General features: G+C 35.0%; 2 protein-coding genes across 4 annotated transcripts in view; one reads left to right on the top strand and one right to left on the bottom strand.

Moving 5' to 3' along the window:
- Positions 1-12342, bottom strand: part of LOC145680813 (uncharacterized) — a 93576-nt gene that overhangs the window by 24214 nt on the left and 57020 nt on the right. The gene's annotated exons all lie outside the window — the stretch shown is intronic.
- Positions 1915-12342, top strand: part of LOC145680814 (uncharacterized) — a 106473-nt gene continuing 96045 nt past the window's right edge. The window contains exon 1 of the mRNA XM_081751890.1: positions 1915-2052. Within this exon, the coding sequence (XP_081608016.1) occupies positions 2032-2052 (21 nt within the window). The 5' untranslated portion in view covers positions 1915-2031. The remainder of the gene's footprint in view (positions 2053-12342) is intronic.

Here is a 12342-nt window from a genome sequence, read left to right as displayed (position 1 = left end):
ACCCGTTCTTCCCCGTCAAAAATATGTTAAAAATCTGTTAAGTCAGGATCAACTCACGCACCAAAAGTCATTAAAATTATTGTACCAGTCTAGGAGGAGTTAGCCATCAAACATATGTTTACATGTCATCCCTCCTCACTCTTTCTTCCCCAATTGTCGGAAATCTGCTGGTCGAATATGTAGGCGAGGTGCACCACTCATATACTAAAAGTCATCATAATCTGTGCAGTGCGTCAATTTTAGAAGTTAGCGAACAAATAATATATATATATATATATATATATATATATATATATATATATATATATATATATATATATATATATATATACCAAATAATATACAAATCCTTTTAAACATCTTGTTGTGGAATCTTAAGAGAAAATCAATGTTAGAAAACTTGACGATGGGCTGTGAAGAATATGGGATGAAAATAAATGTTAGAAAGACAAAAAGCCATGGTGATTGGAACGAAAGGGGCTGTGCCAAATATAGAAGTAAGAGAAGATAAAATAGAACAGGTGACTAGTCTTCAATACCTAGGTAGTATTGTTGATAATGATATAAAATGGGAACGTAAAATAAGAGCAAGGATAGAAATGGCGAAAGAAGCTTTTAGGAGGATGAAAAGTTTATTTTGTGGGTCCTTCAATAAAGATATCAGAAAAAAAGACTCATAATATGGTTTGTGTCGAGTACTGTACTGTATGTGGCAGAAACATAAACATTACGCAAAAATGATAAAAAAAAAAGACTTGAAGGTTTCGAAATGTGGGTGTAAAGAATAATGGAGAAAATAAGTTGGGTCGAGCAGGAAACAAATCAGAGAGTGTTAGAAGTGGGGTGAGAAAAGGACAGTTTTAGATATTAGTAAAAAGAGGAAGAGAAACTGGTTGGGACATCCGCTAAGAAGGAACTCTACCATGAGGGACGTGCTAGAGAATATGGTAGCAGGAAACAGAGGGAAGGGGGCGAAGGAGACTGCAATTAATGGACGATATCAAAATAGAAAAAATCGTACGTAAAGACAAAGAGGTTAGCGGAAGACCGTGGAACATGGGAGCTTCTCAGTTTCTGCAAGTGATGTACCAATAATGAAATAACACCTTAAGCATCTAAAAGTTGTAAAAGAGATAATAACATATACGATACATATTTCTTCAACTGTAAATAAAGAATTTAATCGTTCAGTTTACGTCCTATAATTGATGTCGATCAGGGTAAAGGAGATGCATGATTGGCGTAACGAAATTATTATGAAAGAAGTTGATAGAATGAAAATGTGGGAGGAAACGGGAGAACATCGGCAAAACCCACGGACAGGATGTTTGTTGTCTGCAACAATCTCACATGGTCTGGGATCGAACTCGGGAGCCTTCACAACAGAGGAGAGCTCTCTTATCCCTGAACCATCGTGTCTATATTCTCTAATTGTATTCGATTCGCAAACCAACACTTTTCGACTTATAAACCATTTCCATCTATACACGCGTCTGTGCTATTTGCTGCTTTTATTTGCTTATGTTTGGAAATTTGAATTGGCAATTCTTTGCCAATTTATACTCGTAAGTATTAGTAATAGTAATTACCACATTAGCCCAGAAGTCGCGTTGCTCAGAGCTGCTGTACTTTATCCCCTGAGGATCTCTTTAGATAGGCCCTCTTGGTCAATGCTAATTGTATGTGGATAGAAGTAATAATGAATTAAATGCCACTTTTAGTCGCAGATGGAATCACTGAAACCATTCCAACATATTTTATCTGATTTTACTTCAGCGGTCATAAGAAAAATAGACTGTAAATGGTGTTGTTGACCTGAGATAAACCAAGCCATTTGTCTATATTGTTGTTATTATGTTTCCTTTAACTTCTTTTATCTACTCAAACTAGTGTCATTAAAGCTTTAGCGCCATGTTAACCGATGGCTATCTTCTGAAAACTATTAAACACGAAAAAGAAAAACAAATGTGGTACGTCATACCTATTTTGTAGTTACGAAAGCAATTTTTCGAAACCAGGTGAAATATTCATATGTGTGCTTTAACCTGTAAGGTAAATATATGTGTTGAAATAATTTATTTTATGTTTTATGTTACTAGTATGTGTAGTCGGATGTTAACGACATTATGTTTTTTTTAAAAAATTAATGCAAATAAATTTGCTATTAATTGTGCCAGTAATGAGTAACTTGAAGATTATACAATATTTTTTAAAACCTATTTTACTCAAAGTTGAACAATAGTAACAATAACGTAATTTATCCACTATGTAGGGACATGCTTTTTTTTTAAGGTTGGCAAATGAATGCTGGTCATTCTAGCATTTGGGGTTATATACAGGGTGTTATAAAAGTGTGTCACAATATTTTGGGAACATATTTGTCACATCAAAATAAGAAAAAGAGTTTATATAGATCTGTGCTCAAAAGTGGATAATTTCGGAGTTATAGATTGCCGAAAACGTTAAACAAGTGAACTTTAAAAGCTCACAGCTCCACTACTATGCGACCTATGTAATCGGGTCAAGACATTACTGAGGAACTGGTATGTGACCTATCCAAATATTCATGTTTAAAAATGCTACAGCAGCGTTTCCCAACCTTTTTCAACTTGCGGCACACTACGGGTGTAACTTGTATTCTCGCGGCACACTCATAGATATTATTATTTACAAATATAAAATACTATGGTATTTTTTTTCTGTGATTACTGATATTCTGACAGAGATGAAAGCTCGATCACTGGCTCTCCCCTATGCTAATTCATTATCCTTATTTTTTATTCTAATTTTAAAATAGAAAACAATTGCAATGAAATATAGGACTCAGATTTTAAAAAAAATACGCTTTCTTTTTCGAAAACTGTATCCAACCTTTCACTAAGAACGAAGATCACTAAATAACGAACGAACAAACAAATGTCTTGTACTTTTAACTTTGATGTTTTAACCAAAACAGGTGCATATTATTGCAATGACACAGCTTGCGATGCTTGAAGTCAAAACACAGCTGTTGAACAAAGTGTTGTTCTGTCATTCACGTGCGAATGAGTGTTGTAGGAACGTTCACTTGACGCGTACCATACAAACAAATGCTTCCATTTCTCGGTGTCAGTATGACTCTCAATTGAAGCGTAACATAGCAGCTAACCGTGGAAATTTGTACGAGCCGAAGTACTGTCTGCTACACAGTAATAGGTGTAGAATAATATATTACAATTAATGTTTTCCATGGTAGAAATTCATAGTAATGTGAAATACAAAAATATACATTTTTTTCCTATGTTTTGCAATTTGGTTGCTATAGAATTAATAATTTCGTTTCGATTTCCTCGCGGCAACCGGTTGGGAAATGCTGTGCTACAGTACCTGACCACCAAATTTTAGGGAAGTAGGTAAAGAGTGATCAAGTACTCCCAAACAAACCTCTCTAAAAACGATTGTATATATAAGTACTGAAGGTTCTGAAAGATGGATATTTTGAATAGTTCACATACTAGTTTCTCAGTGATGTTTTGACCCGATTACAATCGGTCCTATATTAGTGGAACTATTGACCTTTAAAGTTCATTTTTTTTCACGTTTTCGGCACCCTATAACTACGAAACCATGCACTTCCGGCCATAAAACCATATGAACGTTTTTCTTATTTGATGTGAGGAAGCTATTTTAAAAATATTGTGACAATTTTTTGTAACGCCCCGTGTAACTTTTTTTTTTTTTTTTTAATGAAATCTGATGAAAGCAAACCCTCTTTATTAATAATCTGTATTACTGATTCTGATATATATCCCTGCCTTCATCAGATATATTGAGATGATATCTCTGATTAGGATAATGGCATATGGGTAAAACTATAAGAAGGGTTTGCTTTTGATCAAATTTAATGTTTGATTAATTCTGGGTAATGGTAGAGCATATGATTAATGAATGGTTTATTCTTGCATTCTCTACCACGAAGAACACATAACGTAGAATACGGTATGTAAGAAAATAGGACGTAAATAACGGACGTGTATTATATCATACCTTTTGATGAAGTGTGAAAGAATGAGAGGGTGTAACTTTGCACCTTTAGCTTTGACTTCAGTGAGACTGTTGATAAACATTGAGCTAAGATTGAGAAATGATACTTCTCTGGTACGTGAGGTCCCTGGTTCGATTCCCGCTCAAATAAGTTTGTAGCGGACAACATCATTTCCGAGGGTTTTCTCGGGGTACTCACGTTTCCTCCTACATTATGGTTCTACCAATTCTTCCATCTCATTCACGTGTCTTAATCATCCGTCTCCCTTAGAGCACAATTGTGGGACGTTAAACTGAAAGATTTCATTTTGTTTGAAAACATGATATAAATTAAAATACATAAATGAATTAAATAATGCGAACATTTTATTGCATACAATAGTACATATATTAAAAAAAATGCGAAGTACACAAGTATAGTCATTCAGGGGATGACCGACAGTTGGAGAATACCGACACTTCTAAGCTTAAAGCGCTGTCAATTCTACCTGGAAGTGAAGGAGTTGGCGTAATCAGTACTAAGTAAAGCTGTGCGGTGTAAGGAATGTATATCTGTAAAAGTTTAAAAATGAGTAGAATAATTTGACGAGAAACGCCTAAGTTTATGAGGTAAGGTGTGAGAGATATGTGAGAAGTGAAGGGTCATTGTAAAATTTGAGCATGTGTTGTTAAACTCTTGTTTAGAAGTAAAAGCTGTGTTGTTCAGCAGTCATGGTGGACAACATACAGCTGAAAGTTGTACAATCACACGTAGTTGGTTCATCAGTGTGCAGTGTTTCTAACTTGCAAAAAATATAGTTAAGTGCAACATATACATTCAGGGAGCTTTCGACACACATTTAGGGCACTTTTCGACAGATGCTTCCCCCCCTTTCGTTGTGATTTTTAATAACTATATATTAAAAATACTTCATTAGTATTAACATATAGAAAATAAAATATCTGCATCCTTTTTCCATTGCATGAGATGCTCCTGGCATTTGAACAAAATGTCAGTAGCCTTAGAGGCCGTAAAGAATGCAACCCTACTTGCTACTACTTCAAGAGCTTTTCAAGTCCCTCGGATACATTACGTGACAGGTTATTGAAAGTTAACTGCAAGAAACGTTTAGGCGAACATACAACATTTACTGAAGAAGATGAACAAGCACTAGAAGAAAAGTTAATTATATTAGACGGGTTCATCCAAGAAAATGAGATGTGGTACTGCAAAGCGAAAGACAATAGTGCCAAACTTTTAACATCTACACAGAAAAGTAGTAAGATAGAAAAATCAAAAGCTAGTCTCACATAAAAGAATGTACAGACATAAAAATGTTGCAAAACACAGTAACAAAAATGAGAAAACTCAAAAAGAAAATTCTTGTGCTATCTGTCGAGGTTTTTTTTTTCGACGAAAATAATTTCATTGATTGGTTCTAAGAAGGACTGTGTTCTTCATCAAGACGATCCCTTCTTTGTGTGTCAACAGTGTATATGAACCTAACACTAATGTTTTAATGTATAACCATACTTTTAATAACATATGATTAACATAAATTAACAAATACTTTTTTCATGAAGTACAGAATTTTTGTGCTCTCTGCACTAGTTCACAATACCGGCACTTAGCATAATATTTTTTTTAAAGAAATTCTTGTTTCTTATATTTCTTGTAATGAACAAATTTTGCTATTATTCTTTCCCTCATTTGTAACTCAGTGACATTTTTTAAACATTTTCTGTAGCTGTAAATAAAGGTATCCTACATTCCTAAACTTATAGATTCCCGTATTTGTTTAAAGCTCATGAACTACTTTACGAACAGTAATGTGCGTTGTGGAATTATTAGTGACATTATCATAGTACGTAAGGTTTTAATGTTGTTGGTGTTATCCCAACAACCTGTCTGCCTTCTCCATATAGTTGGGGAATTCCGACACTACTTCATCGTTCATTTCAATTGTGGCTCCATAGCCACACATTGCTTTTGTGTAACATGTATCTGTCAAGTAGTTGAAATAGTATACTTAACCATGGGCTATAATTCGTTTCTTTAATAATTCGTTACAATCTTATAGTAGTTCAAATATCCTTAGGGTGTCGGCATTGCCCCAAATGACCATAACAATGTGTGTCTCTCCCAGATTCGATTACAATTGCGAGTTCGTATAGTAGAATCTTAGGCAAATTCATATATTGCCAGTTCATGTATTGATTGCCTCATTGCTTAAATAAAAATAAAATTTGATCAAGGCAAAAACATGTTATTACTAATCTGTTAGTTTAGGCAATATACGATGGCGAAATTCAAACAACCATACGAAACCAATACACAAACATTAATAATAATAATAATAATAATAATAATAATAATAATAATAATAATAATAATAATAATAATAATAATAATAATAATAATAATAATAATAATAATTCATAATTAAGTACGATTGAAATTAATCGACTGAAATGACAAAGGTTTTTTATAGTATAAAATAATATAATCACACGTTCATCCATTTTTTACACATGAGTCGTGTAATAAATTATTAGCTACTTATATAATACTACTAATTCACTTTATATTATGGGTAACTTTTATAATAGCATGTGTCGATACTTCTGTACAAGACCAATCATAGGCAGACCATGCCAGAAATACCATAAAAGATATCGTAACAGCGTCCATCAATTAATTGATGTAATTTATGAAAGTCTGTAGAGTCAAATTTTGTACGAATTCTGATCCAGTGTAACGTGAGATTACAGTATAACGTGATTTCGTTTGATCAAAATGTTGTTCAACGAACTTGAAAAGTTCGTTACTGAATTCTCTGTGTGCGTGTGTGTTTGTTGTTTGCGAATTTTTCAATTTTGAGCCCACCATTCGATAGAGCATCAAAAACTATCTAGACCCTAAAGAAGTTATGGATTTTTTTGCATCACTCTTACAGTTCCGGAGATATTGGCCGAAACAATTCCAATTTTGGAATATTTAGGGAGCCATATCTTGGGAACAGCAAGTCATAGAGAGATGATATTTTGCAGATTTTTCAATTTTGAGCCTGTCATCTTTGAGCATGTGTCTTCGTAAAACAACATATGATAGAACGTTATAACAAAATCTTTAAATAAAACATGTGGAACAAATTTAGTACTCAAGGAAATTATAAATTGATAGATACATTACACGAATTGTTTAATGAGTATAATAGTAAAGCACACAGCACAATTGGTATAAAGCCTGCAGAAATTAATAAGAAAAAAATAACTCCTTCTAAGTTCGTTCTGGCAGTGCTCTTGGTGCATTTTTAACTAGTTTTATACTGTAGTGTGTACTAGTAGGTTATCAGCTAACCGACTTACAACCAAGCAGCCGTAACCGAAGTCGGTCATAAACCGGAGACTTACGGTACTTTAAGACATGTCTTTTACGTATATATTTTTAAAGTTTTGTATATTTTACATTATTATTATTATTATTATTATTATTATTATTATTATTATTATTATTATTATTATTATTATTATTATTATTATTATTATTATCAAATTTTACTGTTAGTTTTCTTGGCTTATGAATATGTTTAACTTACATGTGTTTTTGTGATAATGCATACTTTGAACATACGAGTATCAGTCTCCTAGATTTTCGTAAAAAACTATAAAGATGATCGTAATTCTTCCAATAAGTACAAATAATGATCACTAAAGTTCATAATTGACCTTTTGAGAACATATTGGTTCTAACTGATATATCACATAACTACCTTTCCATTTCAAAAAATATCACAGATTTCAAAATGGCGGATTTCAAGATGGCGGTGGAGGTTCGTTATCTACTCTGTCCATTCATCTTTTGCCAATATGTGAAACTACTACCCTTCCCCCTCAGTTTCTTATGGAGCTCAGCCACTATAACCTTGCACATATACATATTTTCACATCCTCTATCAGGCATAAGTCTCATCCCGCATTGGACCCTTTACTTGTGAGATACTATATGTACGAATGCATTTAAGGATGTACGTATTAACGCATGTTTGAATGGAAGAATCGTTTCTCACTTGCGATTGGGCTAAGCATTATTCCCAGTGAGACTGTTGAAGAGAAAATACTGTATACTCTTGAGTTAATAACGTCAATTATCATTCTATTATTTGTCCTTCTTTATTGGAAGTTAAGTTCAGTATTAGTAGTGGCACTCATGTCCAGCAACTTTGAAACGGTGTGCCTTGACCACGACGGAACCTTGGTACACCGGAAGAACGTTAGCAAATTGAAATTATCATGCACGCTCTGAAGAAAAATTTGTTATTTTCATACAGAATCTTATCAAATTAATGGAAATATCTGAAGTTAGAAACACGTCAGATGTCTGGATTGGCAACGGTCACGCAGCGACTACAGCACCTAGTTGTTACTGATGGTGATGCGTTATGGTAAACTGCGTATTACGTGAGGAGCAGTAGAACAGCAATGTGCAGTGAATTAAGAAGACGTTGATAACCAGATGTGCCCATAATCGAATATCTGTGTTCCGTTTTGGAGACAAGAATCCTGTGCAGTTTTCCGCCTCCACTCTTTCTTATGGAACGGAGTAATGCATTGCACGTGGAATGATGTAATATTCTATTTGCTACCTTTCACGACCTCTTTGACTCCATTCCATTTTGCAACAGAGCTGTTCCGAAAGCGAAAGGTGGCCCAATTCCATAGTAATCTAGTAAATTGCACTTTTTAAAAAGGTATTTCTATTAAATTAATAAGTATCAGTATGTCAAAATGGTAATAATAGACCTAACTATTTTTCGTTGTTTGATAGCCAGAGAGATGTGGTTCCATATCCCTATGTTGTGTTTTTTATGACCAAAAATACAAAGTACCTTGATATTAGCTACGAAAAACGTTTAGTTTTTCTCGTGTCTCAGAGGATTTTAAGTTCCTGACTTAATATGCCAAACAACTGAAAAAAAAAATAAATAAAATCTCGGCTCTAGTCTGAATAACAACGCAATAGAACAGTTATTTAGTTCCAATTTAAGTTAGATATCAATATAAATCATTTGCCACTTTGCGATCTAATGGCTAAGATTGTGCTTTCTGCACCCATGGCCCGAGTTTGATTCAGAGTGGGGTACTTGCCTCGGATACAAATCAAGTAATGGTACGAATCCCATTTTAAACACTACATTTGGGGGCATGGTGGCTCAGTGGTAGAGTACTTACCCCTGGTGCGTGAGGCCCTGGTTCGATTTTCGTACAGAAAACGTACGACTTACCATACATAAAACGTATAACTGAAAAAGTACATTTTATACGTACTTTCAGTATAAGTGTTCCGAATAAGCCTACTTTCCGTACGAACGAAAATAAAAACTGTATATAGGCGTTCAGGATCTCCCATACAGATGGACGTAATATAACATATTGCTGGCGTATGTAATATATGTATATGCGTAATATCCGGAAAACTGTTAGATGCCAGACATCCTGCAACGGCATGATGTAACATTTAAGGGCAGTAGATATGTAGGATATGGATAAGTATGCTCCGTCCGTACTGATTTCTGTTGTAAACATAAGGACGTTGAACTGCTGAAAGGGACGTTAAACTGAAAATCAAATCGATTCCCCGTAGATGAACCTAAAAGATTTACATTTTAAATCACCCGTCTTCTTTACTCTAAAAAGCATAACCGTAGGGCGATACAGTTGAAAAATATGTATATTTCTTTCATTCTTCTTTCTTCTTATTTTCTCTCTCTGTCTCCTTTTTCTTTTGTTTGTAATTGAACATAAAGTAATGTGGAAAGATGTTAATTAAAAGAAACTACTTATTCAGTATTTCGAACTGTAGTTCAGTATTTCATTATCCAAGAAAATAAATAGTCAATAAATTATATTTATATTATAGATTACTTTAGCACTACAAAACTTCCCAGTTACGTTTGCTAGGTGCGTGAAGTTGGCAGGACCACCAACAGCTCAAATTCTGAAACTCGGTGCAGAATTTGAGTAGAATTTCAGCTCTCAGAAAAACAAACTCCCAGAATTTGAGCTTTCAATTTAAAGGCTCTAAGTACATGTGAAAGGTGGTCCTGCCAACTTCACGTTGCAGGACCACCGAAAGCTCAAATTCTCAAACTCCGTCCAGATATTCACTAGAATTTGAGCTTCCAAAAAAAAAAAAAAGCAACTCCCAGAATTTGAGCTTTCAATTTAAAGGGTCTAAGTCCACTTAAATCTGCAATTTTGAACACATCATACCAAGACACCAACAGCTCAAATTCTGAAACTCGGTACAGATATTGAGTAGAATTTGAGCTCTTAGAAAAACCAACTCCCAGAATTTGAGCTTTCAATTTAAAGGCTCTAAGTCCATTTGAAAGGTGGTTCTGCCAACTTCACGCTGCAGGACCACCGAAAGCTCAAATTCTCAAACTCAGTCCAGATATTCACTAGAATTTGAGCTTTGAAAAAAACCAACTCCCGGAATTTGAGCTTTCAATTTAAAGGGTCTAAGTCCACTTAAATGCTGCAATTTTGAACACATCGTACCAGGACACCAACAGCTCAAATTCTGAAACTCCGTGCAGATATTGAGTAGAATTCGAGCTCTCAGAAAAACCAACTCCCAAAATTTGAGCTTTCAATTTAAAGGCTCTAAGTCCTTGTGAAAGGGGTCCTGGCAACTTCACGCTGCAGGACCACCGAAAGCTCAAATTCTCAAACTCCGTCCAGATATTCACTAGAATTTGAGCTTTCAAAAAAAAACAACTCCCAGAATTTGAGCTATCAATTTAAAGGGTCTAAGTCCACTTAAAAGCTGCAATTTTGAACACATCGTACAAGGACACCAACAGCTCAAATTCTGAAACTCGGTACAGATATTGAGTTGAATTTGAGCTCTCAGAAAAACCAACTCCCAGAATTTGAGCTTTCAATTTAAAGGCTCTAAGTTCACTTGAAAGATGGACCTGTCAACTTCACGCTGCAAGACCACCGAAAGCTCAACTTATGAAACTCCGTCAAGATATTCAGTGGAATTTGAGCTTTTAAAAAAAGCAACTCACAAATTTTGATCTTTCAATTTAAAGGCTCTAGGTCCATTTGAAACATGGTCCTGCCTACTTCACGCTGCAGGAGCACCGAAAGCTCAAGTTCTCAAACTCCTTCCAGATATTCAGTAGAATTTGAGCCAACTCCGTTATTTGAGCTTTCAATTTAGAGGGTCTAAGTCCACTTCAAAACTGCGCCACTAACAGCTCAAATTTTGAAAATCGGTGCAGAATTTTAACAGAGTTTTAGCTCTCAGAAAAACCAACTCCAAGAATCTGATCTTTCAATTTAAAGGCTCTAAGTTCATTTGAAAGATGGTCTTGTCAACTTCACGCTGCAGGACCACCGATAGCTCAAACTCGGTCCAGATATTCACCAGAATTTGACTTTTCAAAAAAACCAACTCCCGAAGTTTGAGATTTCAATTTAAAACGTCTAAGTACAATTAAAAGCTGTAATTTCGAACACATCGTACCAGGACACCAACAGCTAAAATTCTGAAACTTCGTGCAGATATTGAGTAGAATTTGAGCTCTCAGGAAAACCAACTCCAAGAATTTGAGTTTTCAATTTAAAGGCTCTAAGTGCATGTGAAAGGTGGTCCTGCCAACTTCACGCTGCAGGACCACCGAAAGCTCAAATTCTCAAACTCCGTCCAGATACTTAGTAGAATTTGAGCTTTCAAAAAACAAACCCTCGGAGTTGAGCTTTCAATTTAAAAGGTCTAAGTCCACTTGAAACTTGCGCCACTAACAGCTCAAATTCTGAAACAGAGTGCAGGGTTTGAGTAGAAATTGAGCTCTCAGAAAAACCAACTCTCAGAATTTGAGCTTTCAATTTAAAGGCCCTAAGTTCATTTGAAAGGGGGTGAGAATTTGAGCTTTCGGTGATCCTCCAGCATGAAGTTGGCAGGACCATCTTCCACATGGACTTAGAGCCTTTAAATTTAAAGCTCAAATTCTGGGAGTTGGTTTTTCTGAGAGCTCGAATTCTACTCAATATCTGCACCGAGTTTCAGAATTTGAGCTGTTGGTGTCCTGGTACGATGTGTTCAAAATTGCAGCTTTTAAGTGGACTTAGACCCTTTAAGTTGAAAGCTCAAATTCTGGGAGTTGCTTTTTTTTTTTTGGAAGCTCAAATTCTAGTGAATATCTGGACGGAGTTTGAGAATTTGAGCTTTCGGTGGTCCTGCAGCTTGAAGTTGGCAGGACCACCTTTCAAATGGACTTAGAGCCTTTAAATTGAAAGCTCAAATTCTGGGAGTTGGTTTTTCTG

Source organism: Thermobia domestica, chromosome 3, assembly GCF_964235325.1.
Source record: "Thermobia domestica chromosome 3, izTheDome1.hap1.1, whole genome shotgun sequence".
NCBI lineage: Eukaryota > Metazoa > Arthropoda > Insecta > Zygentoma > Lepismatidae > Thermobia > Thermobia domestica.
This window is presented reverse-complemented; position numbering and strand designations above follow the sequence as displayed.